The sequence below is a fragment of the Mya arenaria genome, chromosome 14, assembly GCF_026914265.1.
Source record: "Mya arenaria isolate MELC-2E11 chromosome 14, ASM2691426v1".
Classification (NCBI taxonomy): domain Eukaryota; kingdom Metazoa; phylum Mollusca; class Bivalvia; order Myida; family Myidae; genus Mya; species Mya arenaria.
In genome coordinates, this window is record NC_069135.1 from 50,555,947 (window position 1) to 50,583,720 (window position 27,774).

General features: G+C 36.3%; 1 protein-coding gene across 5 annotated transcripts; it reads left to right on the plus strand.

Annotated features, from left to right (window-relative positions):
• Positions 1-1,403: 1,403 nt before the first annotated feature.
• Positions 1,404-27,047, plus strand: LOC128218067 (uncharacterized). Of its 5 annotated transcripts, none has more exons than XM_052925595.1 (12): positions 1,404-1,540; positions 12,909-13,016; positions 15,158-15,293; positions 15,854-16,055; positions 18,379-18,478; positions 19,147-19,218; positions 19,978-20,082; positions 21,837-21,907; positions 23,038-23,171; positions 24,017-24,125; positions 24,469-24,540; positions 25,397-27,047. In XM_052925595.1, exons 1-9 carry the CDS (start codon positions 1,498-1,500, stop codon positions 23,080-23,082), a joined length of 882 nt encoding a protein of 293 aa, XP_052781555.1. In that variant the 5' UTR covers positions 1,404-1,497; the 3' UTR covers positions 23,083-23,171; positions 24,017-24,125; positions 24,469-24,540; positions 25,397-27,047. The 5 variants fall into 5 exon arrangements, with proteins under 5 accessions (XP_052781555.1, XP_052781554.1, XP_052781553.1 ...); XM_052925594.1 differs by lacking the exon at positions 1,404-1,540 and adding an exon at positions 8,738-9,118 and having other exon boundaries at positions 24,017-24,165; XM_052925593.1 differs by lacking the exon at positions 1,404-1,540 and adding an exon at positions 8,738-9,118.
• Positions 27,048-27,774: the final 727 nt, after the last annotated feature.

Here is a 27,774-nt window from a genome sequence, read left to right on the forward strand (position 1 = left end):
TAATGATAAAAAAATGCTAGCGGTAATGTTTCCTATGACAAGGTTAAAAATATACGAACTACCGATCCCATTTGTTACTGCAGGTAATAGGAAACACAGGTGTTATTTTTGTTGGCCTTAGTGACAGTTTAATTGCTTTAATCAGAAAAATACACGTGTATTATAGTTGTAGAATATTTATGTACAGTCGAACCTCGTTATGTCGACTTTTTCGGGACCTAGTGGAAAAAGTCGAGATAACGAAAAGTCGACTCATCCGAATTACAAAAAATATATCCAATCCCAACACGTTTCTGTTGGATTGTACGAAGTTTACATCCACAATTGAACGGTCTTGTTAAATATTTTCGTCATGAAAACAGCAAACTTATTATTGAAAAATAAAGTGAAACAAAAGAAGAATTATTTGTGTCAAATTTATTTCTATTACGTTTATGGATCACATACAACACATATAGAGCCACAATTGCATACATTGTAAGATTTTATACCGGGTCCTTCTCTGAATTGTTCGACCAGAGCAGTGGAACTAACATTTGATATTTTGAAGTTATTCTTTCTGTTCCCATTAGGGATTGATATCTAATCAATAAAATGTTCATGTTTTATACAATACCAAAGAGCTTGAGCAATAAATGTCTCTTTAATTAAATACATAAACAAACAACTTTAATTATTCGCACTTAAAAAATTACATTTTTGTATCCCCCAATTATGACAGTTTGTTATATTGACACGCACGGTATTTTGCGACATGCCGCAAACCGTCATGAATATTTTCACACCTACGTCTCGATCTACAGTTCGGCATAAAGAACATAGGGAATGTGTGAAATACGAACACTGGGACTGAAAAACGAGGTCGACATAGCGAAAAAGTCGAGATAAAATAATCGACATAAACAGATTTTATATAGAATAAGAAGGAATAAATTCGGGACCGGAAAAAAGTCGACATAATCGGAAAGTCGACTTATCCGACGTCAACATAGCGAGGTTCGACTGTATTTTAACAAATGTATTTCAATTATTATGAAACATTTTACATATTAAATATCAGTCGAGCTTTTAAATGCTTATCAATATAATCCAGTCACCTGACCTATTACGTAGGCGGGAGATAAGTTGTTTATCTTACTTCCTTGTTGGAAGTGAAGGGCAGGGAGAGGACGTTTATAAGTTGTAACACTATATGTTACAGGACTATGGCATCGAAGTTTGAATCCTCCATTCAGAGGGGCTGTGATTTCATCCATGATTTCGCCTGTTCCGCTTGTGAAGAAGATGGATTGAACACGGAAGCTCAATATTTCTGTAATCACTGCACGAAATATTACTGCGATAATTGTGTTACAAAACATAATGGCTTATACAAGAGACACACGGTACTCGACCGGAAGGACGGGAAGAAATGGGCAGCAGCACCAGGGACGGTGGACGTCCTTGAGAGATGCGAGAGGCACCCCGGGGAGGCGCTCAAGCTGATCTGTGGTGACCATGACCAGCTGTGTTGCCATGTGTGCGTTTCAATTGATCATAGGTATGTTTCAAAGACGGTTTAAGTTAAAATAACACAATCACAGTATTTAAACTGATCAAAAAATAGTTTAAGCATGCTTCACATTTTCTCCGGTTTATACAATCACAACAAAATTGTATTTTACATATGTGTATTATTAGACTGTGCTAAATTTTTATCCGTCAACACTGTCAACAAAGCCTTGCTAATGCACCAGTCAATTGTAACCACGCCCCCCCCCTCCAGGTCCGGGGGTATACCGGGGATAGCCGGGGAAATGGGCCGTGTTTTTACTTTCCAGGTGGCCCCGCAGTGCCGGGTGTCTGTGGTGGTTTTGTCTTCACGCCAAATATAGCGGGAAATTGGCCTTAGCTATGGTCCCTTGGGGGGGGGGGGGGGGGTTACCAGCAGATTGTCCTCGCAGGGCGGAGACTTTGCCGGGGCTTGGCTGAACCGAAAGTCAAAATCCCCGCTATTCCCCGGACCTGGGGGGGGGGGGGCGTGGTTACAAATGACTGGTGCATAACTATAACACATTTGTTTACTCGTTCATTATATATCACTTGCAGATCGGGGAGGGAGGGTGTCGAACTCACCCCCTCTGAAATCCTCCATGTTTTCTTTTCATTTCATTATAGTTGAACTACTAAAATACCATCAAAGTGCACCATTTGGACTAAAATTGTCATTTCTTTTATTTATTTATTATTATTTTTTTATTTTTTTTTGTGGGGATCATTTGACCCCCAACTCCCTGCCCCCCCCCCCCCTTCCCAGCACTTAGATAGATTTCGCTTTTGAGGGAGATGGGAAAGTAAAAAGGTTACGCCCCTAAGTAGCGCCCATCGAACGTCGAATCCTGGATCCGCCCCTGTATACATATATAGACTCGTTATTCGTGTCAGATCTTATATTATGAGACCTTTTATATAATTCAAATGGAGAAATATTGAGAAACACTTTAGTACTCTCTATTAACTCACGATGATTTGGGCAAAATTTCTAGCTGTGCGGTTTGACAAGATGAATATGTCGTGCACGTACATAAAATGACACTGTAAATAACATATTAATGCGTAATAATTATGTTCCAACGCATTCGGAACTCCTCGGCCATTTTCCATCAAAAACAATCTCGGTAAGTATATGGATGGTTTACAATGACAGAAGTCTTTACATGAAAGTAATTTGCAAGTAGATCGCGTAGTATTTCAATTCAGCAGTTAAACTTAATGACTTGACTGTTGGGAATCTTAATTGTCTTTACAATAATATGCTTCACTGACAATCAATTAAAAAAACACGCTAAACACAACGATTCATTTTCACTATTATTTATTTTTGACGATCTACTTCTACTGCAGTACCGACATACATCCGAGGTTGTTTTCGATGGAAAATGGCCGAGGAGTTCCGAATGGGTCTAATGCTCTTCATTATTTCTCAGATAGTCAAGGGACATAACTCGACACATTCTAAGAGTTATGCGCCTTACTACAAATACTGCCACTGTGTTTCAGCGACTATTTAAACTTTATGCGAATTATGGTATACTGAATTTGAACTGTATGCAACTTATGGTATACTGAATATAAACTCTATGCGACTTATGGAATACTGACTATAAACTGTATGACGTTAAATGAATAAATTCGCAAAATATCGTCATAACAAGAAATCTAAGTTATTTTTAAACCAAGCCTTTCTTTGAAAAAATGTTCTTATTAATACTTAGATTTAGACTATAAAGTAATTTATGCTATTAGCCTCCCAACATTCCTATACATGTAGCATTTACCTTTCAATTTAGATATTAATCATCTGGTATTTTTTAAACATATGTTATGCTTTTATTTGTCTTTACTTGTCTTTATTTTTTTTTACTTTTAAATTGTGATCATATTAATCATTTTCTGATGCATATCAAGATTTATGTGTGTATTTCTGTATGTCTGTGTGTCTGTCTGCCAGTGTGTGTGTCGGTCTTTGTGTCAGTCTGTGTGTCAGTCTGTCTGTGTGTCAGTCTGTCTGTGTGTCAGTCTGTGTGCCTGCCTGCCTGCCTGCCTGCCCGCCCGCCCGCCCGCCCGCCCGCCCGCCCGCCCGTCCGCCCGCCCGTCCGTCCGTCCGTCTGTCTGAGTGTCCGTCCGTCTGTCTGAGTGTCTGTCGGAAAATAGCTCATTGAGCTAATATTTCTTGTTAACACATACCCGACTTTAAATAAAGATTCTTGTATCTTTTATGTCTGACTGTGTGGTCATCTGTTTGTCTGTGTGTATGCAGAATATTACAGTTTTATCTGTTTGTGTGTACTTCTGTTTGTGTGTGTGTATCTGTGTGTGTGCGTGCGTGCGTGCGTGCGTGGGTGCGTGCGTGCGTGTATATATAATATTCCAGTCAGTGGTTTTGCGATGCTCCAGTCAAATTTTATTAGTTAACTGCAAATAACAGCTAAATCATCGAAATTTAATGGCCATTACGCCCAGCATGAATTGCATGGGAGTTCTTATTTTGGTCAGTTTTTTGGAATAGTGCATGTTTCTTATGTTTAACACTTCATCTTAATTTGTATATTTTGATACTTGTCAAAACTAAAACAAATATTTCAACAATAGTTTTTTACTGAATACAGACATGATTTTCTGAACTATAATTAAAGGGGCTGTCTCACGTATGATAAAATAGCGAAAAAAGAAGAAGAAAATTGTCGAAAACTGACATAAACTTGGCATCAATGTGTACAATGCATTGAAACTTACTAACTGAAATACCACATAGTTTACAATTTAATTAAATTTTGCAGTTATTTCGTATTTTTACATTAAAAAAGATAACTGGATATGTCTACGAGGTAGAATTCATTCCTTATGCGTGATTGGCTAGTCGGTGTTATCACGTAATATTACCGAGGTAGGTATATAGCTTAATTATGTCACACAATTAGGTAAAGCGTTTGTAGCATAGTGAGTAAGACGCTGGACTTAAATTTTGGCGACGCGGGTTCGAACCCGGTCTCCGACACATTTTTTTTTTACATTTTGGTACTTTTTTACAATTATGATATCAAAGCGTAACACATTCTATTAGATAATTTTCCTGAGATTCGTTACAGAAAAAAACTTTTATTGTGACACAGTCCCTTTAAGCTTAGAATTGAATTTTTGATATTGTTAATAATCTCCTGGCCACAATTTCTCGAAACTTCTTTTAAGTCTCTTATAACAGGGTTAAGCTAATCTCACTATTTCTGTTGTTCTATAAAAATGTGTTATATTAACTTCTTTAAGAAATTTTAGAAATTATGTGTGAATAATCTTTATGATAATCAGAATAAACCATTTTTCATTTATCAAAATCCATTTCAGGATGTTTTTTAGCTAATTGAAATAAGCGACTTAAGCCTGTTAAGCTTAAGAAGTTTCGAGAAATTGGGGCCTGGGCAACAGTATTTAACTCTCTAAACCACACCCATGAGTTATGGTTAAATATTGAAAACATCAGGTTCAAGTGTAACTCATTATATTTCATAAACTCGCAACGTCTTAATGTATCAAAATAGCGCCTTAGCTAAGATTGTGTCGATTAGTTTAACAACTTGATTACGTTTTTTTTTTGTTTAAGAGGCTATTAGGATTTTGCCACCGTAAGGATGTATTTTAACCCAAATCTCACCAGTCATTATCCTTTACGGGCCAAATGCACCAATCAATTGTAACCACGAGTGCGGGAGCATTTGGTGGGGATTTTACCAGCAGTTTGTCCCCGCAGGATAGGGATTTTACCCGAATTTGGCTGGATCGAAAAGCAAAGTCACCGCGATTCCCCGAACCTTGGGGCCTGGTTATAATTGACAAGTGCAAACTTCGACTACTGGACCCGGGCTGGATTCCCGGCTTGGTCGCATGTGAATTTGGTTTGTGGTCACGAAACCGGACAAGTGGGTTTTCCCCGGGTTCTCCGGTTCCCACAACAAGACAAGACCACACTCTCGCGTGAAATCGTGTCAACAAAAGTAATAAATTTAATGTTGAAATAACTTTTTTACACAATCGTTGTAAAATAAATATGTTTAAACTAATATTTTGACTTCAGTACACGATGAAAAATGATTCGGGGAAACGTTTTTCTTTGAATGTAAAAATCTGCGGAAATAATGTTGTTTTTTTCTTCGAACCTTCATCATTATAAATACATAAATGAAAGGTCTTGCATTGATACAAAAACGTAGTCCCTTCGTCCACAACTGCATATAGTTCATTATCGCGAGATTAGCATCAGTAGTATTAGTTATTTGATAGTTTGTAGTTGTAGTACTAGCTGGTGCCGTGTCAACAACAACAACCCTATCTGCAGCAGCGACAGTTGTTTCCGAGGGGCTGCAACATCATCACATGATCGGTTGGGGTACTGGTGGTGGTGGTTGTGGTGGTGGTGGCTGTGGTGGTGTTGGAAGTGACAGTGGCAATAGCAGTAGCCTTAGTGGTAGTATTAATAGCAAAAAGCCGCAGCATTACCAGCTGTTTTACTCAGACTTGAGAGCACAGTATTACATGACCAAACATGTTGACCTAATATATTTATTTAAACTTAGTCGCACAAATAGAACATAGTCGGTTCTGTTCAGGGTTATATATACCTTTTTAAAGACACGATCGTGGGGAGTTATTTTTAGGGGGAGGGGGAGGGGGGGGGGGTGTAAATATGTTCTTTTATCGGTCACGGTATGGCGACAATGCAAGATGCACACAAAGCAAAGCAATTTTCTTGGTTGAAACATTTGCAAAACAAATCTTTTTTTATGAAAATGCATTTGTAATGCATAAGGATGTGTTCATGATGATGTAAACACAATTGAAGTAAATTAAGTAAATTTAACATTCGGAGGTTTAGTTTCACCAATATGATGTATTTTCAAGTTTCGATTGTAGTTTCCATAGGATACAGTCGAACCACGTTGGCTCGAAATCGTTTGGCTCGAATTCCTCGTTGACCCGAACTGGATGTTATGGACTCGTTTCATTATAATGAAGGTAAGAACTACTGCTTGGTTCGAATTTTCCGAGACTCGAGGTATATTCGCCGGTCCCTAGGAGTTCGAGCCAACGGGGTTCGACTGAACTTAATTTAATGAAAAAACATTGAAAAACAAAGCATTTAAAATGATTAATTAAAAGAGCGTTGTTTTTTATAAAATGCGAAATCAATAAAATTGTAAGATCAATATCTATACGCTTAGTAAAGCATTCCCCTTAATACAATTCGACCTATGAAACGACAAGATTAATATATAATGCAATATAGGTAACATTTACATTCCAATTAAAACAGTTTAGCATACCATTTTCTACAACAGCTGTCATATATCTTAAAAAAGTTCATGTTACTCAATAAAAAAACATATTTTATATATATGTTTGTATTAAGTTAACTTGTCAATTATTTATGTATATTACTTAATACTTCTTCATGTTTTTCGTGGCAACATTAAATACATTCTACCAAATCTTGACCCAAACAACAACAATTCCCAAGACATGATGTCATGATAATTTGACCTTAGATTCTCGGTCAATTAGAGGTTAAATTAAAGCTGAAGTAGAAATGATAGGTGGAAAAATTGGCTGGTGTTTCTTGGCATGTGTGACTTTCTGTCTGTGTGCCTGTCTATCTGAAAGTCTGTCTGCCTGCTAACCTGCCTGTGTTAATGTTTTTCTGTGTGTCCGTCTGTCTGTGCGTCTGTCTGTTTATGTGTTCGTCTGTCTGTGTGTGTATCTGTCTGTGTTTGTCTGTTTGGCTTTCTATATGTGTATCTGTGTGTCTCTCTGCCTGCCTGCCTAACTGTGTGTATATCTGTCTGTGAGTGAATGTCTGTCTGTGTGTCTTCTGTATGTGTGTCTGTCTGTTTGCCTGTCAGTATGTCTGTCTGTCTTCTGCCTGTCTGTGTTTATGTCTATCTGTGTGTCCGGCTACTACTTTGTGTCGGTCTGTCTGTGTGTATGTTTGTCTATGTTTGTGTGTTTGTCTTTCTTTCTGTATATCATAGTGTCTGTTTGTATGTCTGTCTATCGCCTTCCTGTCTGCCTGCCTGTGTTGATGTCTATCTGTTTATACGTTTTACTGTGAGTCGGTCTGTCTGTGTATCTGTGTTTGTCTATGTTTTTTCTATGTGTATGTGTGCGTGTGTGCGTGCGTGTGTGCCTGCCTGCTTGACTGCCTGTATGTATGTATGTATGTTAGTGCATCCGCCTGTCTGTGTGTCTGTCTGTACATGTGTCCGTCTGTGTGTGTGTGTTTCTCTCTGTGTTTGTCTGTGTATTTCTTTATGTGTATCTTTTTTCTTTGTGTCTGCTTGCCTACCTGCCTAACTGTGTGTCTGTATGCCTGCTTGCCTAACTGTGTGTATGGCTATCTGTGAGTGAGTGTCTTTCTGTGTGTCTATCTGTCTGTGTGTCTGTATGTCTGTTTGACTGTCTGTATTTCTGTCCGTCTGCCTGCCTGCCAGCGTATATGTCTTTCTGTGTGTCTGTCTATCTTTGTGTCTGTCTGTCTGTTTGTCTGTGTGTGTCTGTGTGCCTTTCTTTCTGTATATCAGTGTGTCTGTTTGTATGTATGTCTGACTGTGTGACTGCCTAACTGTGTGTATGTGTGTGTGCGCGTCCGTCTGTTTCTGTGTGTGTGTGTGTGTGCGTGCGTGCGTGCGTGCGTGCGTGCGTGCGTGTGTGTGCCCGTCCACCTGTCTTGTTTGTCTGTATGTTTGTCTGTCTGTATGTCTGTCTGTTTGTCTGTATGTTTGTCTGTTTGTTTGTCTGTCTGTTTGTCTTTCTGTTTGTCTGTCTGTTTGTCTTTCTGTTTGTCTTTCTGTTTGTGTTTCTGTGTGTCCATGTGTTTGTCTGTCTTACTGTCTATCTGTGTGTCTCTGTGTCGGTCTGTATGTCTGTCTGTTTGTCTCTCGGTGTGTCGTTCTGTCTGCTTGTGTGTCTTTGTATATCTGTCTGTATGTGTGTATGTATGTCTGTATATATGTATGTCTGCCTGTGTATATGTCTGTCTGTCGGTTTGCCTGTGGTTTTCTCTGTGTGTCTCTCGGTCTGTCTTTCTGTGTGTGGGTGTGTGTCTTTGCGTATGTGTGTGTGTGTGTGTGTGTGTGTGTGTGTGTGTGTGTGTGTGTGTGTGTGTGTGTGTGTGTGTGTGTGTGTGTGTGTGTGTGTGTGTGCGTTTGCGCTTATATCCTTTGGAGGTTAATCATATGAGTACACAGCAACCTTCCGAGGCACAATTTACTTCCGAGGTTAATTGTCCCGTTACCTCGGAAGTTTAAACCTCTGAACAGCGTTATAATGTGCACCAGACTCTCCTGGTTAAATATGAAGATTACCTCTAAATAACGTTGTATAGTGTGTCGTGTGTTTGAGTGTGCTTGCACACATTGACATACGAAAACAGGGCGCGGAAAAAGTTTAAAGTCGGGCATGCGCATTGGCTCTCCGTTTCGCTGCGCATGCCTAGTCCGCCCCCGCGGGCACCTGTTTAATTCGCGCATTGGGCATGCGCACTACCATCGACACCTCACGTGGTGTGGGAACAACATGGCGGCTTGCCGAGGTAAGTTGTGTATTATCGATTCTAATGATGGCGGACAGTTTTTCTGCTGTAGGATTTTTGCAAATTGGTTGGATTTTGAAGTGTGTACGTATCAATTCTATTGTAATACCTTTTTATGGAAAGTAATGGATGTCGGAGAACACTTCAACATCGTTCTGTACCATTGTTTTAAGACTGTTTCGTAACACAGCACATGACATTAGTCATTTTAGAATGACTACACATGGCACATACCTGTACTGTATAATGATATATCATATATATATACACTTTATAGTAAGGTTTTTAACGGTGTTTAGTACGTGCTTATGTGGTGGTTAAAGGAGATAATAGTGTGTGAAAACTGGCTCTCTCAATATCGAAAACATGCAACAGATGCGAGGTGCCTGATCATGCAGTTAGAACTCAAGAACTGACATTTTGTGGTTTACCAGTAGGCAAGAATTAGCAGTCGTGAAAATTATACTTTTGAATTCTTATAGTTTTGCTTGGCATCAAATTTTTTAACAAGCACTGCTATTTAAAATTCAGAATTTGAGCAAGCCCGAAAGTAGTCCAAATAATTGTACGTTGACAGATTTTTTTTAGATTTTTGATATGGCAAATCCTTCACGTACAAATTGTTTAGTATCAAAAGTGGGTAGTTGTTCCGATCAGGATTCCGGGTTAAAGCATATAGCGTCTATACAATATAATAACAAGAAATATTACCAGATAATGTTATTTTATAATAGTTCCGTACGCATACAAAAAAAATATCCAACTTGTAATTATGAGTTTGACGGCTTTTCTTCATTTCATTCTGTCAAAACATAACGATATATACATGAAGGGCACCTGCAAGGCTTCAGGGCACAGTTTTAAATCGCTCGGAACATTTCGGCCATGGCCAACTTGTTACGATTGTATAACGAGGTCTATCTCGAAGTTTTGTTGTAGGAGGCCGAGTTATTACGATTGTATCAAGTTGTTCCCCTTCGCATAATTGTTATCTGTGTCAGTCAACTTTCACTTTATTGGAAAGGTAAACAACTTGTTTTAATGCATTAAATGCTTGTTTAGTGCAAAATAATATTTCACTTACATGGCAAAATATGAATTTAACTCTTTATGATCAATTTCAACCATAAAATTCTTTACTTAAAACAATTTCAATATTTTTAAAACACCCCCGTTTTTGGCACATTCCCATTTAGACGTTAGGGATTGGAAGAATCCCTTATGACACGTCTATTATTTTAGACTAGCCCGAAAGACATTTTACCAGTGCAGGGCTGCAGGGCTTGTGCTTATATTGACCACTATAATTATACATTGACAGTATCTGTCAATGTATAATTATAGTGGTCAATATTTAATATTGACCACTATAATTATACATTGACAGTGATATATTTTACGATTTTTGATATGGCAAATCATTCACGTACAAGTTATTTTGTATCGAATGTGGGTAGTTATTCCGATTGCATCTATAAAATATCTTAAAAACAAGAAATATTACCAGATAATGTTACTTAAATAATAGTTCCGTACACAAAAAAAACAAATATCCAACAAATTATTATGAGTTTGATGCATGTTTCTTCTTTTCATACTGTCAAAACATAACAATATACAATACATGAATGACACCTGCAAGGCTGCGGTTCACAGTTTAACAACAATTGGAACACTTCAGCCATGGCCGAGTTGTAACGATTGTATATAAGAGGTCTTTCTCGAAGCTTGCCGAAGATGGTCAAGTTTTAAGCTTGGTACAATTGTTGTCTGTGTCGGTCAAGTTTCGTTTTGTTGGAAAGGTAAATCCTTTGTTTTAATGCATCTAATGCTTGTTTTGTGCAAAATATCTTTGCACTTGCACTGTAAAATATGAATATAAACCTTTATTATCTATTTCAAACCTAAAATGCTTCTCTAAATACAATTTCAATATTTTTCAAAACCCCCCTGTTTTTGCACAAACCCGTATATAAGTTATGGATCGGAAGAATCCCATATAACATGTCTATTATTTTAGACTAGGCAAGAATCTGCATGTGCAGCCACAATCGATGCAGTATGATTTGTATATATATACATTGACAACACAAACATCAACAGAATAAATGCCCCAGATTTGAGTAAAACAAAAATTAATATCAATTTATTTCCTAAATCATGGTCTTAAATGTGCGGCAACATGTGCATGTTGTTTAAGTCAGAAGTCATTTTTACAGTCATTGTTGGAGTATTAAAGTTTTATTGCATAACTGATCTGATTAAATTTATTGCCTTTGTTTTAAAAAGGATGAATTCAGGTGTGAAATATAGAATATAAGTATATTATTGCATAATACTAATACAGTTAAATGGAAACTATAAGCTTTCACCGATCTTTATCGTAATGTGAAAGCAAAAGTAAGATGTTAAAAGGCTGCCAAACCATGTTTTCAAATTTGTCTTTCTGTTAATCTTTGAAATTTAAATGGCTGTAACACAATTGTTTATTTTCAAATAAAAACGATCCTATTATTGATTGTAAAAAGACCCATCCATTTCAGAAGATGTCGAAATATCGGAAGAATGAGAGCATGTGTTTCTTTTTCATATTTTCCACAGCAGTGGTCGAAATTAGCACAAGCCCGCAAGCCCTGCACTGGTAAAATGTCTTCCAGGCTTGCTCAAATTCTGAATTTTATATAGCAGGGCTTGTTCAAAAACATGATTCCATGCAATAGTATAAGAATTCGGACTTGTTCATCCGAAAGTCTAATTTCAATGACTGCCACAGTAATAGCAGATCGAGATAGGACTCAGTACACATCCATGTACTCCTCATTTCTTTTGGAACTTTCAGGCCTTATGATATATGGATTTTGTCCAAGTGGCCTTTGGTTAAAAATGCTATTTCACAGACTGACTTCAGAAAACCTTCATTAGTAACTTTTGCCCGTTTTTTTTAAATGCATGCTGTTTTGACAACATCTAGTTAATATGTTTATGGGAAAAGTAGATTCACGAAATTATTTAGACTACATTGATTCATTATGACTTACTTATTTGATAATGAGATAAGCTAGGGTCTAATTATGCAAACACATTGTCTGCTCATAAAGCACCAATCACACAGGGCAGTATTGGGAGCTATGCTAAAAAGCCTAGATGAAACACTTTGATACACAGCATTGATTAAGCATGTCATTTGTGTAAACCCAGATGGTTATGTCATTAACTGGCGCGAGAAGTAAGTGGATTGAATAGTGGCTCAGTCTGCGAAATAACCCATGTGCCCGATGCCCGGGGCAAGTAAAAATCCCGCCGGGCAAGTAAAAAATCGTATTTGCTTGCCCGATCGGGCAAGTGAAAAAAGAGAACGAAATTGTTTATCCGAAAATCAACAAACAAAGTAAATACTCTAAATTTGATGACGTATTACTCGACTTTGTAAAAGTCGCTAAATTTGATGACGTTTTACGCGGTCTGTATCGACTGGTACACTTACTCCGCAGTCCGAATCAATAGACGCTTATAACTATGCGTATAAAATTGAAAGCCGATTGGACGCTTGATTTAAACCAGTCCGATGCAAGCGTTTCAAAGACAACTCTGATGTGATCTTTGCTTATATTTTATTTGAAATTTATTCGGGCAAGTGAAAATTGGTCCGGGCAAGTTAAAATTGCCAGGGAGATGCCCGAAAGGGCAAGTTCATCTGAAAAGTTATTTCGCAGACTGGCCAGTGGCTGTTTACATCAGACTGTTGTTGATATGTTGTCATTGTTCCAGCCTCATTTTATTGCAATTGCAGATGTTTTTGGCCAGAATCAACGCCCTTGCAGAAAAAAGCCAACCAAAACTACCTTCAGACAAACACGGCTGAATTTGTGCTATATGCAGTATATCGATCAATACATAGGTATGATTTTGTCGTGATACATTAGCAGCATATTTGTGGACTTAGTCAGGGAATTGAATTTAGAAAAAAATACTGCTCACCCCTTTGTGTTTGTTAGAAAAATGTATGTACTTTAAAACAACAACAATGTTTTCTGTGTCATAATCAAAGCATAAGGTTTGTAAAAACAAAAAATGTTTTGAGTAGGTCTGATATGCAGTCTGCACAAAATATCTTGCCGATGTTCTCATCATTGTCTGTATTGAAGTCTAATTCTAGGTGGAGTTTCGTCTCCCATTGAGTAACAGTTTCTTTGGACAGTTTGTTAATTTTGGCTGCTATGTCAGATTAGTTTGATCATCACCATCGGCCTTCGTAGATATTAAATATCAATGCATAAAAAACTTTAAAAATATTATTGCTTTTCATGATGATGGACTGTGCCTCAAAATTGATATAAGTCAAATACTGCCGTCTAGAATCTGAGCACGAAATAACAGTCTACAACGTGTGAGTTGTGTATACGTCATCATTTTGTGTGTTTACAAGAAATGGAAAGTAAACAAATTGAAAGTTGCTCTTTTTCAAGAGTTTTCACTCGCATTTTTATACCCCCGACAAACGAAGTTTGAAGGGGGTATATTGGAGTCACCCTGTGGTCGGTTTGTCGGTCGGTCCGTTGCAATTTACCTTGTCTGGAGTATAACTTAAAAACTACTGGATATATAAATATTGCCCTTTATTTGTTGTTTTTTTGCTGTCAATTTTTTTTGTCTTTGTTTTTTTTTGGAGGTAAACTATACATTGCAAAAAGGAGACTCTAGACAAGTACACTTTTGATAGGCCAAAAAAGAACACTTTTTTAACATTCCATCTAGAAAAAGCAATCAAAGTAAATGTGAATTTAAAATTTGGTGGCATGGCACAATATTTATCTCAGGTTTTACGATAAGTATCTCTTCTCCTTAAAGTCCCCCACTTCTCCCTAATTTGACTGGTGGGAGAAGTGACTTCTCCCCAAAAATTCAGCCTTGTGAGAGCCCTGGTGATAACAACCCGAGATGGTAAAGAAAGTGTCTGAAGTGAAAATGAACAAGAAAGAAGAATTAAGAGCAATCGGTTGGGATATCAGACAACGCGAAAACTTTTTTTTTCTTCACAGGACATTGCGACAGGTAAACACTGAAAGTTTACCTGTCGCACCAAATTTTTACCTGTCGCAATGTTACAAACAGTATTCAGTTACATCAGCCTAAACCTTGATTTTAAGCCTCTTTTTAAATAAGTTTTGTAACTCCCCATTATAGCAGGTTTAGATCTACTTGGTTAGATGTGTACTATTATAAATTACAAAAAAGAAGCTAAACATCAGGTCAAAAATTAATATTTCGGATCTTAAGTCATTATTTTTTCCTCCCCAAAAAACTCATATCCGGTTCGTCTACCCATGGAGCAGCCAGATCTTACTCTTTTAATTCATCTTTAAATTAAAGATACAGTACAGTTAAAAAATATAACGAATTTTACTACAATTCAAACTCAGACACAACAAAGTAGAGTTCTTGTTATTGGCAATGTTAAACAGAGCGGAAAGAGTGTCAGCTCGGTATATTCATCATATTTAAATTAACACGATTGCCGGGAACCACTTTGCCGAAAAAAATACATACGGAATTTAGCAAGGTCCGAACATTTCCGTAAAATTCCGTCTATTAAAAAGTAGTAGAGTACGAACTGAAATCGTAACCTTACGTGTTTTTTCGGCTTTTACGGAAACATGTGCAAAACGGGGTTTACAAATAGTGATACACGGATTAACAGGCTGAATAGTCATGATATAATAGTTACAAATAACTCTGACCATTTATTTAGAAACTGAAAGTAAATTTTCGGAAAATTAAACGGTGCTGACTGTAATTTTTCACCGGACATTGTGACCGACCAAAACAAAAGTTCCGTCGGTCAAAATGGAAATATACCGGACATGTCCGACTGTCCGACGGACATTCGCATTGTCTGGGATATTACTACAATGTGTGCATGAACATGCATGTACTTTGATATCAATACAATGCATTGTTTTCCCATTTAAGAAAGCACCATGTTTTTGGCCCACCCTGCCCTTTTTAATTCCTGGCTAAAACACTATTTACTGGTTCCAGGTAATGGAGTGTTTGCTAGGCAAGAGCTCTTGAAGGGGCAGTTTATTCTCGAGTACAGAGGAGAACTATGTAAACAGCAGTCTGATGGTGATGAAATGTTCAAATACCATTTCAGACATAACAACAAGGAATACTGGTATGTATATATAGTTTTTGTGTAAGCTATAATTTTTTGTAGTAATAAATTGCTATTTATTTTCTTTTATACACTACTTTTTTAGCTTGTCTTTTTGTCCATTGATAAAGTCTGGATAGTGTGATGTCCTTGTGGTCGTACCAAAACTCTCTCTCAGATTACATGGTTACAGTTAAGTTTTATTCTGTAAAACTATGCATTGACATAATATCTTGTCGTGTCTGGGTGGTAATTTTGGGTTAAAATTCAGCGCTATTCCCAGTGCAAAAAACATACATTTTCCCCATGACTGGAAAATATGTGTGGTTTAAAATATTAAGCCATGTCGGTTGCATTCTCCAAACAAAAAAAACATTATCAAAGTCAATAGTTTTCTTGGTTTCAATATTTTAAACTGAAGCATTGTTGTTCACAAAATAAAAAAAAATCTAATGACACCCAAAGTGGTGAAAAAAACACATAGGAACATTAAACACATAGGGACATTAAACACATAGGGACATTTGTCATAATACATTTCCTTTCTTTGTAGTAATGTTATGTTTCAATTGTTTTAATAGCATCGATGCCTCAAAAGACACGTGTCTGGCACGCATGGTCAACGACTTGGACCGATACACAAAGCCTAATTGCAAAATGGTTAAAGTTGTTGATGACAGACATCAACCAAGACTCTGTCTGTATGCAACTGAAATGATCAGCAAAGACACTGAATTGAGGTACGATTATGGTGTTGCTGATGTACCTTGGAGAAAGCGAAAGGTAAATAAAATGTTTTAATTTTCTCTTCTTTTTAATTGAAGTCAAAATACTGAATGCATTGTACTCAAACTCTGTTGGATGTTAAATAAAGTCTGACGGGTATTGCATCTCACTTGGGTAAAATTTGTATTATTGATTTCCCCTATTGATACCCCAATTTGGTGTGAGCTTTATGACGTCACAAATTTTAATAATAGACCATCATACAACCTCAACCTCTAGTTTCGTTAAGTGTTGAATTATTTCTTTCATTGCTTGTTTTTTATGAATTATTCCCTTTAAAACCTATAAAAACTTACGGATATATACTACTATTTTGTCTTGATTGAAATGTAAGTTATAATTTATTACATAGCCTATGGTGTAGATACAGACATGACTTAATCAATTGAATTCCTTGTAAATGAAATTGTTTTATTAGCAAGGTGCACACAATCAAAGCTATTTCATTCAAATGGACTTAACTTGAATCCAGACAACTATCGGCAACTTTATGATAGTAAGTTGAATCATAATGTTGACATCAATGTCTCTGCATTTACAAACTTGTATACAATATTTTGCAGAAAAATGATGTCAAGCCTGTGGTTTTTGAACAATTCAGTAATATCGAGATGTTCCTTGTTAATTGTTTTTGTTATTTGCATGGTTTTTCTGAATATGCAAAATTGAGAACTACATATTCAGTGTACATGAAAAGTCTTTTAGCGTTCAAAAATATTGATTATTAAAACATTTGGTACTTACTGTTTCTAAGAAGCATGTACAAGGGATTTAATATTTGATAAAAACATCATATTGCCTTAATCATTTAAAAGCAAACAATTTTTTTGTATTATTAAATACAGCGAGACATTTTTTTCTGTCGCTGTTTGAATTTACACATGAAATATGATATATAAAAGCCTGGCAATGTCATGTTCTCTGACTCATTTCATGTACACTGTATTTGCCTTACATTATTTTATTTTCCAATTTCATCTTAAAGTTATATGACTTAATTTTCCGCCCAACCATTTGAATATTCATAATTTTGTTCTCCATTTGAACAAGATTACGGAAAGCCCTGTCCTACTATTGCCGTAAAAATCCACAAAGTAATAAAAAAATCTCAATAGTTTTTTTACTTTTTCAGTCTGTGTCTTGTTTTTTTGTTTGTTAGAATTTTGTGTTTAAAAGTTGTTCATCAGAACGTTTGTGGGATCTTAAAACTGTTGAAATGAATAGTTTTTTCCATAATTAATTCATTATGTGATTGGCCTTTGTCAAGACCACACAATCATCTATACTGCAGTTCATCATTATGTAAAATTACCTCCAGCTCATTTATCCTTAGTGTGTTAGAATTGTACCTCAGAAGGTTTGTCATAATTTTAAATTGTAAAATGATTTTATGGTGCTTGATATACATGGTTGTGTGCTGAAGACAGATACTTTTATGATATCTCATAAATGATTATGAATCCCAATTGGGCTAATTAAAATCATCCGTGTGTCCTTTGTCCCTCCCAGTTGTGTCTGGACTGTTATGAAGTCATCTATGGACTGATTTTAAAATACTTTTGCAAATGTGTTATGCATACAAAGACGTTATGTTGTGTGCAAGGCCAATGTCCTTACCTCCAAAGTCAAAATTACACTATATAACCCGGACTGTATCCTCTTCATGTATAGACAGTTCTCAAAAGTAACTTGCTGTTTTGCATACAAAGATGACATTCCACTTGCAGGACCCGTGTCCCTACCTCAAAGGTCACACTTATGGTTTGATTTCTATGGAATGCTGCGTTTAATGACATAGAGTATATCTGTTCATGTCCGAACTCTATCTTTCACATGTATGGAAATTTTGAAATTATTTGGCACACATGTTTAGTATACTTTAGGCATGTGTTACGTGCAAGGTTTGTGTTCTTACCTCCAGGGTCAAAGTCACACTTTGTGTTTGATCATTATAGATTGTTTAATATACATACCGTACATTGAGTATAGGTGGTCATATCCAGGCTGTAACCTTTTGATGTTTGGACAGATTTTAAAATAACTTTGCACATCTGTAAACCACATAAAGACAGCCTTTAAGACCTGTTTGCCTTTGTAAAAGATCCAGGTCACACTTGTCTATGTTTTATTACCTCACAAAGTATGCCAAAAGTTTTTAAATAATGGTGTGTTGCTGTGTGATAAATGACTGTATATAACTTAAAATTTTAAAATGACCTTACAACTCCTGAAACCCTGTCTTTGAACATAAGACAAATACTTCTCATGGCATTGTGACATGGCAGATGTGCGCGTGGTATAGAATTTTGATACATTTCAGATGCTGTTAAAGATGGTCATACAGCTGCAGATACTACAGAGGTCACAGAAACATCTGAAGATGCCCTCAGTGAATCAGCAGAAGGAACATGCTTATCATGGTAAACTTGAGTGCTAATTAGTTCATACTAATTGATTTAAGCCTGATTGTGTAAAAGCTAACAGCTTATTTTAAACACACTCCAGTCGGTTTCCTTGGTCAAACTCACCAGTACTGAGTGTAAATATGAGAGGAAACTAGAACATTTTCCTCACTGGGGATCAAACCTAGCACCTCTTGGCTGCGAGGCGGACACTATAACTCTGAGCCATCCTTACATTAATTGTGTTTATGATCTGAAACAGGTACATACATGTTTCTGTTGCATCTAGACAAGCATCGACTTTAAAGTACCTCATGATGTATGCTAAAAGTTTGTAATGAATTGTGTGTGTGTGTGTGTGTGTGTGTGTTGGAGTCAAACCTCAGAAAGTTTGTTAAGCTTAATTCAGTAAAACTTATGCTTGTTCTCAATCAACAGATTTATTCAGTCTGGGTTATTTAATCACTCATTGGGTGTCACCTTGGGGGACATTGTTTCTCGGAATGACAAACACATGCTGATTTATACATCTAGATCTTGTATGTTCGTAATTTGGCGATGTAAGCATCTAGTTAGTTAATAATTGCTTGTGTTATTTTTGTACCTGAATACCAGTATATATGTGTGAAGCTTTTAGCTTTAATGAGTTTGTAACAGAATACAATCAACTCAACTGTGTGTTTCAGATGCTGTAGGGAACAGTGGGACAGTTGCCCCATCCACAGTTGTCTCTGAACATGCTGAAGGGCCGCCTCAAGGTAAATTGAATACAAAAACCAACTTTCTTTACATAGTTATTTCTCGCTGGTGACCACAATCTGTTGATGTTAATTACTTAAGACTATTTTTCTGTGATGAGGTACCTCATAAAGTAGACATAATGCTTGTAAAGATGAACATGGAATATGTGTGTGTGTGTGTGTTGCTTACAAATGTTAGATATCTTGTCATCTATTAAAATCAGGCTTATTATACTCTTTAACATGTATTTGGACAAAGTATGCGTAAAAATATTGGTGAAATGTGTGTGTTGAAATGAAGAACCTCTGTGTGAATTGGGTCATCTTGTGTCGGAAAACTTAATTGTTAGGTCACATAAGAAATAGCCTATTTATACCGTCTTAACCATTTTTTTTACCTTTCTTAAACATGGTGAGATTGCTTCCCTGTACAAATTCTTGGACAACTCTTATACTTGTTTAACATAATTGAATTGATCATCAGATTGGCAGATGTTTAAACCATACAGATGTAATTCAATCATACTTCATTTGAAAGTTTTCAAAAGACATATTTCTATGTTTTATTACCTCACAGAATATGCCAACAGCTTGAAACTAATGGTGTGTTACTGTTTGTCAAAATTGTAGCTCTGAGTGCTTGTATGGTAACTTAAAACTAAACTTACATCTCCTGAAACCTATGTTTGTGAACATAAGACAAATACTTTAAATACTATCTCATGGCATTGTGACATGGCAGATGTGCGCGTGGTATAGAATTTTGATACATTTCAGATGCTGTTAAAGATGGTCATACAGCAGTAGATACTACAGAGGTCACAGAAACATCTGAAGATGCCCTCAGTGAATCAGCAGAAGTCTTGGAACATGCTTATCATGGTAAACTTGAGTGCTCATTAGTTTATACTACTTTATTTAAGCCCGATTGTGTAAAGCTAACAGCTAATTTTAAACACACTCCAGTCGGTTTCCTTAGTCAAATTCAGTACTAAGACAGTGTACATATGAGTGGAAACTAGAACATTTTCTGAGCGGGAATCAAACCTAGTGCTCACCTCTTGGTTGTGAGGAGGACACTCTACCTCTGAGCCATCCTGACATTAATTGAGCTTATGACTGAAACAGGTACATTCTTTTTTCTGTTGCACCTAGACCAGCACAGTCTTTAAAGTACCTCATGATGTATACTAAAAGTTTGTAATGGAATGTGTGTGTTGAAGTTAAACCTCAGAATGTTTTTTAAGCTTTATTTAGTAAAACTTATTCTTGTTCTTAAATTATTAGATTCATAGAGTCTGGGTTATTTTGTCACTTATTTGGTGTCACCTCAGGGACATTATTTCTCAGAACAACAAACAATTGTTGATTTATACATCCAGATATTGTATGTTTGTTATTTAGTGATGTAAGCATCTAGTTAGTTTATAATTGCATGTGTTATTTTTATGCCCCCCGAAGGTGGGCATATTAAATTGCATCGTCAGTCTGTCTGTCCGTCCGTCCGGCTCCGTAACTTTCCCTTGTATGGACAGATTTTTAAAATAACTTGCCACATGTGTTCCACATACCAAGACGACGTGTGGCGTGCAAGACTCGTGTCCCTACCTCAAAAGTCAAGGTCACACTTAGTGTTTATTCACAATGGAGTGCTGCATATAAGGACATAGAGTATAGGTTGTCGTGTTCGGGCTGTAACTTTCTCTTGTATGGACAGATTTTAAAATAACTTGCCACATGTGTTCAACATACCAAGACAACGTGTCACGTGCAAGACCCGTGTCCCTACCTCAAAGGTCAAGGTCACACTTAGTGTTTATTCACAATGGAGTGCTGCATATAAGGACATAGAGTATAGGTTGCCGTGTCTGGGCTGTAACTTTCTCTTGTATGGACAGATTTTAAAATTACTTGCCACATGTGTTCAACATACCAAGACGACATGTCGCGTGCAAGACCCGTGTCCCTACCTCAAAGGTCAAGGTCACACTTAGTGTTTATTCACAATGGAGTGCTGCATATAAGGACATAGAGTATAGGTTGTCGTGTCCGGGCTGTAACTTTCCCTTGTATGGACAGATTTTAAAATAACTTGCCACATGTGTTCCACATACCAAGACGACGTGTCGCGTGCAAGACCCGTGTCCCTACCTCAAAGGTCAAGGTCATACTTAGTGTTTATTCACAATGGAGTGCTGCATATAAGGACATAGAGTATAGGTTGTCGTGTCCGGGCTGTTACTTTCCCTTGTATGGACAGATTTTAAAATCACTTGCTACATGTGTTCCACATACGAAGACGACGTGTCGTGTGCAAGACCCGTGTCCCTACCTCTAAGGTGAAAGATACACAAGTGTTTATTCACAAGGGAATTCTGAATATAAGGACATAACAGTGTAGGTTGTCAAGTATGGGTGGTATTTTTTTATGTTCAGAGGCAATTTAAAATAACTTGCCATATGTATAACTTTTCATGTACTGTCTGACCTTGTTCGTAGGTCAATATCACATTCGGGGGCATTCGTCACATACTGTGACAGCTCTTGTTTATACCTGAATATCAGTATATTTTTGTGAAGTTTTAAGCTTTAATGAGTTTGTAACAGTTTACATTCAACTTAAATTTGTGTTTCAGATGCTGTGGAAATCAGAGGGATAGTTTACCATCCACAGTTGTCTCTGAACATGCTGAAGGGCCGCCTCAAGGTAAATTGAATACGAAACCAACTTTCTTTGAGTAATTATTTGTCGCTGGTGATCACAGTCTGTTCATGTTCATAACTGAAAGACTTTTTCTGTCAAAAGGTACCTCATAAAGTAGACACAATGCTTATTAAGATATACCTCGGAATGTGTGTGTTTGTGTGTGTGTGTGTTCCTTACAAAATGTTATAAATTTTAAAATACCATCAGCTATACTGCGGTTTGATTACCTCACAAAGTATGCTAAAAGCTTCTCAAGATTTGTGTATTGCTCACATGTTGTGTGTTCAACTTGTACCTCAGAATGTTTGTATGTAACTTAAAATTGATTTTAGGACATCTGACATATGTTTGTGTACATACAATCCTATCAGTTTTAGCATGTCTGTTTTTCAAAGAAAATATCACCATGGTGCCTGGTCAGCGGGGGAGTGAAAAATCTTCAAATAAAGTTACAACTCTTTGGGCAATCATGGCCCTCTTGTTAACATATTAGCATATTTTCTTGGTTGAAACATTGATAATCATTTCATAATGAACAAAGGGAATGAAAACCAGGCAATATCTGAAGAGAATAATGAAGTTGATTCTGTAAAAGTGAAATGACCATGGAGAAAAAATAATGGAATTCAAGATCGAGATTAAATGTATAAGGTAACCGGAAAGGTCTTGTTTCCTTCACCGGTCAAACCTGAATGTGTCTGTTTTAAAAGCTTGTCAGAAAGACATACATCATTACATGTATCCCTGATACAGAATGAAACCACAACTGTTTGAGTGAGATACCTGCACATAGACTAGATAATTAACCTTGCTCTCAAGGAATCTTGTTTTGTCATTTCATTTTATTGATTAAGGATGTGTTCAGTGCACATATTATGAATAATGTTAGTTTCTTTCATGTACTACTATAAACAATAAAAACACTGGTGACTGCTTCGCCAATGGAAAGGGCTACAACAGACACCTTTCCATGGAGTTGTGAAACACTTCTACATCAGCTATAGGTGACTTGTGCTAAACTTTACCTATCCGGTATATAAAACAATGCTATGTACCGTAAGCATACTTAGTAATCTTAAGCAATTGTTTGCAGGACATGTTTTTCTATTTTTGTACATTTCTTTTTGCAGCAATGTTCAAGATTTGACCCAGGAGCAGCTACAGGATATGGTTGATCAGAGTGAGAGGCATCTGCGGAAAATATTTGGAGGATATATTCTCTGCGAGAGACATATTGCATTCAAGCAGGAAGGAAGAAGCAAAAGTAAGGCATTTATGAGCTCAAACAATTTCAGGAATAAATGCACTGTACTTTTATGGGTAATGTATGAACTTTAGGCCACACCAAATATTTGTTTATTTGTTCGATTGTGACCAAGAAAAGTTGAAGCAAGGAGCGGGAGCAACAAAATTCATATTTCCCATTTCTTTCACAACCAGGAGTTGACAAAGCTGATTTTTTTTAATCGTATAATGCCATAAATACATTCTTGAATTTTCCCTCCTAAATACAAGTTAAAATAAAGAACAAACAACACAAAAAGTATGCACATTATTATTCCTTGTATTTTAATATCTTTTACACCCAAACACCAGTAGAGTAAAATAACTTTTTGCATTAAAACCTTATCTTTTGAATGAGGAAACCAGAATTCTTATACTTCTGCTTGGCAATACAATTTTAAACAAGCCCTGCTGTATAAAACCCAGGATCTAAGCCAGCCCGGAACGTATTTTACGAGTGCGGCGCTTGTAGGCTTGTGCTAATTTCAACCACAAGTGAACAATATGCTTGGTCCAAAATGGTCAGCAAACAGTACCATTAACCCTACAGAATTATCAGGAGCTCTGCACTTGTAATTTAACTTTTTATGGTATTCTGCATCATAATGTTGTTTGGAAATATGGTGTTCATTATTCAACAATATTTATATATAGAGAGAGATTTCCAAAATTACTAGAAAACTGGCGCCAGTTTTTTAGAATGACTATTTAATGCTATTACAGTTCTGTTTGCCCGTGACTTCAACCCAACCCTCTATAACACAGGTATATAATATAGACTGAACCGAGAATGTTGCAGTTTGAAACACTTTCAATGCATTTCAGATGCTGTTAAGACGATTATACAGTTGCAGAAACAACAGAGATCTCGGAACCATCTCAAGATGCTCTTGGTGCATCAACAGAAGATCAGAAGTGGACCATGCTTATCTTGGTAAACTGCAGGCTTAATTGAGCATTTTATCTGTAAATAGGTACATACTTTTTAATGTTGCACCTAGACATGCATTGACTTTAGTACCTCATGATGTATGCTAAAAGTGTGTAATGAATTGTGTGTGTTGAAGTTTAACCGCAGATGTTTGTTCACCTTGATTTATTGTTGCCCAAAATGACAACACTTCTTGATTAATACATTTAGATCTAATAATTTTTGTAACATTTATAATTTATGTATCCAGTAAGTTAATAATTGCATGTGTTAATTTTGTACCTGAATACCAGTAAGCTTTCATAATACTGTAGCAGTTAACATTCAACTTAACTGTGTGTTTCAGATGCTACAGGGAACAATGGTACAGTTGCCCCATCCACTGTCATCTCTGAACATGCTGAAGGGCTGCCTGAAGGTAAATTCATGTTTGTATGTTGCTTGCAGATGTAGACTTATCTTGTTTCTCATTAAAAGTGTTCGCTTAAAAAAAAGAGTTTTATTAATGATCCAATAGATTTGCAGCAATGTTGCTGTCTGTTATATAGACAAAGTATGCTTCCAGTTACTGATGAAATGTGGGTGTTGAAATGAAGCACATCAGTGTGCACTGGGTCATCTTTTGTCGAAAAACTAACTTGTTAGGTCACTTAAAAAAGCCCTGTTATACTCAAGAGAACATTTTGGCACTGTCTTGATAAATCTGGTCATAATTTTTTCCTTGACAAAATCTTGGACAAATTTGATACTTGTTTTCCATAATTGTATTAATCGTGAGATTGACCATTGTTTAGACAACACAGCTCAAATGCAATCATATTTGTTTTAAAGGCTTTCTAAAGACAAGTCTCTATGAGTTTTTTTTACCTCCTAAAGTATGCAAAAAGCTTTCTAAAATTGGTGTGTTGCTGTTTGTTAAAATTCTACCTCTGAATGCTTGTATACAACTTAAAGTTGTGTACATGAGGCAAATATTTTATATCTCACAAATGATGTTGCAATCATGAAATGTTATACATTTTTTGCCGATTTTGTGATTTTTTTAATCCACTTGTGGAATGGTGAGACCAACATTCACATGATCATTTAGAGTTTCAAGCTCTAGTTCCAATTTCCTCAAACCAGTTTGCACATATCTTCGAACTCTTCTGTTGCTCATAACATTGGTAGTTATATATATGATTTAAAGTGTAACGATATTCCTGGCTTGGTGATTTATTCATGTTATTTAACCTTTATCTTTTGTCCAGCTTAAATCCTCTCTTGCATTTCAGCCAGGAACTTTCAGCGTTTAACAGAGGAGCAAGGCCAACTCCTAAGAAAATGTCGAAGTGTTCAACATTACTATGAGACGGGAACTGAAGATGATAGACTGTATTAATTCAATCAAAAGCCACAAGTGTTTGAATTCTCTGAAGTGGAATTAAATTAAAAGCACATTACACAGTTGGATAACGACAGATTGCACACTGAAACAATAATAAGTGTTCAAAGTGCTAGTACATCTTGTACATAGTGTCAAGGTGTCCAAGCATGTCTCTGTAAGCCAATGGTTCACTGCATATGAGGTTATTTTATATCTTACAGTGGATTGCAGCAAAAGGCCAGAGGAAAATATGTTTTGATACTCATCCGTATTTTGAAGAAGAAAAATGGGGCTGAATGGCATGTTTATTTTTTTTTATTTGACGGGCGGGCTGGGATGAGAATCTAAAATATTTTTTCTCTGGCTTAAGGCTTTATTCTTAGTATGTATCTATTATGTCATCATGATGAAGTCATCGTTACTATTCTACATTGTTAAAAATTAGATTCAATCATTTTTAGATTTCCGGAGGTTTTGAAGAGCATATTTTTAACAGCCAATGGGATCATAAGCACATTTCGAGTGTTACATGACCCAGCCTTTTTATCAAAAGTTGCTCAGAGTTCATTTTTGTGTGTCAGAGTAATAGGCCTTGGAAACTTCAAAATGGCTGAAAAGGCTTGTCCAAGCACTTTATTTTCGCTTGCACTGTTTATCATCTAGGTTAATAAATATAATTTCAGTTGATTTGCAGAAAGTTTACCAGGATAAGAATTTGTCGATTGTTTCTATACAATAATAATTTCAATAAATTAACTTTATTTTCAAACAGTTTTGACACAATGACCACAATGAATTTATATTTTGTCACAACTAAAACTGGGACCAAGGTCTACTGCATTGTAAATGAAAAATAGAATTTAACAAAATGGGTATGTCATGTACAACACTGATACAATGTTCTCAGTAGTGGTGACATTATGTCATAATAATTTTTGTCACAAATAGATTTTTAGAGTTGCCGATTGTTTTATTCAAACAGTAATTTCTCATTTGAATTTTATGGAGAAGTGTATTTTATACACATTCACAGTTAATGTGTAATTTCATGGTGTCAGTCATTGGTTTGCAGTTCATGTTACTTTGTAGTTTCTCACTTGTATTTTGTGACATATTCTTGACATGTAAAGATGGCAAATGTATGTGATGAATGTGAGAGATTAACATTGTTCATTGCACAATGTATTCACATATGTGCTTGTTAACCTCGTTCACTATTTTATTTCCCTCTGCATGTAACCAAAAATGACTTGTATATAAAATGTCCATGATTTATTTAAAATTCCATAATCATGGTAACTCGACTCAGTCTCTGCAATATTCAAGTGTAGATCAAGGGGCAATCCCCTGGCATTATTAATTATTAAAATATTTAATTTTACTCGTTTTAATCTTCGAAAAAAGGTGAGGGCTCGCTCCACGGCGCTTCTTGTTTGTTTGTTTTTAGATTATTTTTGCTCTGAAGCAAAATGATGACCCCCAATTCTTTTGCTTATATTTTTTAATGAAATGTATAAAATACATGTACTTCAACGTGAAATAAATTTGCCTTAAAAGGATGCTTTGTTTTACACTGATGGTGAACAAAAAGTTCCTTCACGGAGTTCCACCTACAGAATGGAATGTATACAATGTATTGAGCGATCTATATAATGGACTTGAGGAACAAAATACTACGTCATTATCTTGATGAAACCCTGAAGTGGCTTTAAGAAGGATCCGCTGCTGGGAATTGGCTCTTTGTGCTCCAAATGGTAGCCAAAAAGTTATACTATAAGCCAGTGGCCAACACAGTTCGGGTAACCGTTTAATATTGTGGTCAGTTTGAAACGTTACGTGTGAAATAATGAAGATTTACATTAACAAGAGGACACATTTCAAAACCAAAATAAATTTAGACGTTTTTTATGAAGTATATTTTTACTCTAGCACCGCTTATTAGCAGCCAACCTACAAGTCCGAGTTTCCGAATGACAAATATGTCAAATTCTCTTACTCAGTTATTTCCCTTGACAATTATATCCGATTTCTTTTGCATCATCGCTTTTAGATTTGACAGCCAACAAATTATACGCAATGTGAATAATAAGATGAAAATAAGCTCCATGGGTACACATAGGTATAAATAAAGGAAGAAACATAAACTTAGGCAAAACTATGCAGGTATCATTTTTAGTTTTAATTTTATTTCCGTCGGCTGTGTTTGGTTAGAATAAGGCAAAGGCCGATCAAGGGTTAAGTACAAAGCTCGTCTTTGTTAATTGTGATTAAGTTGATGAAAGAAAC

What these genes read in the sequence shown, in the direction of transcription:
- LOC128218067 (XM_052925594.1), top strand. Translation starts at nt 8,986, where the DNA reads ATGCGCATTGGCTCTCCGTTTCGCTGCGCATGCCTAGTCCGCCCCCGC. An exon ending in CATAACAACAAGGAATACTG is followed by an intron (nt 15,294 to 15,853) that starts GTATGTATATAT and finishes TTGTTTTAATAG; the next exon opens with CATCGATGCCTCAAAAGACA. An exon ending in CTTGGAACATGCTTATCATG is followed by an intron (nt 20,083 to 21,836) that starts GTAAACTTGAGT and finishes TTTGTGTTTCAG; the next exon opens with ATGCTGTGGAAATCAGAGGG.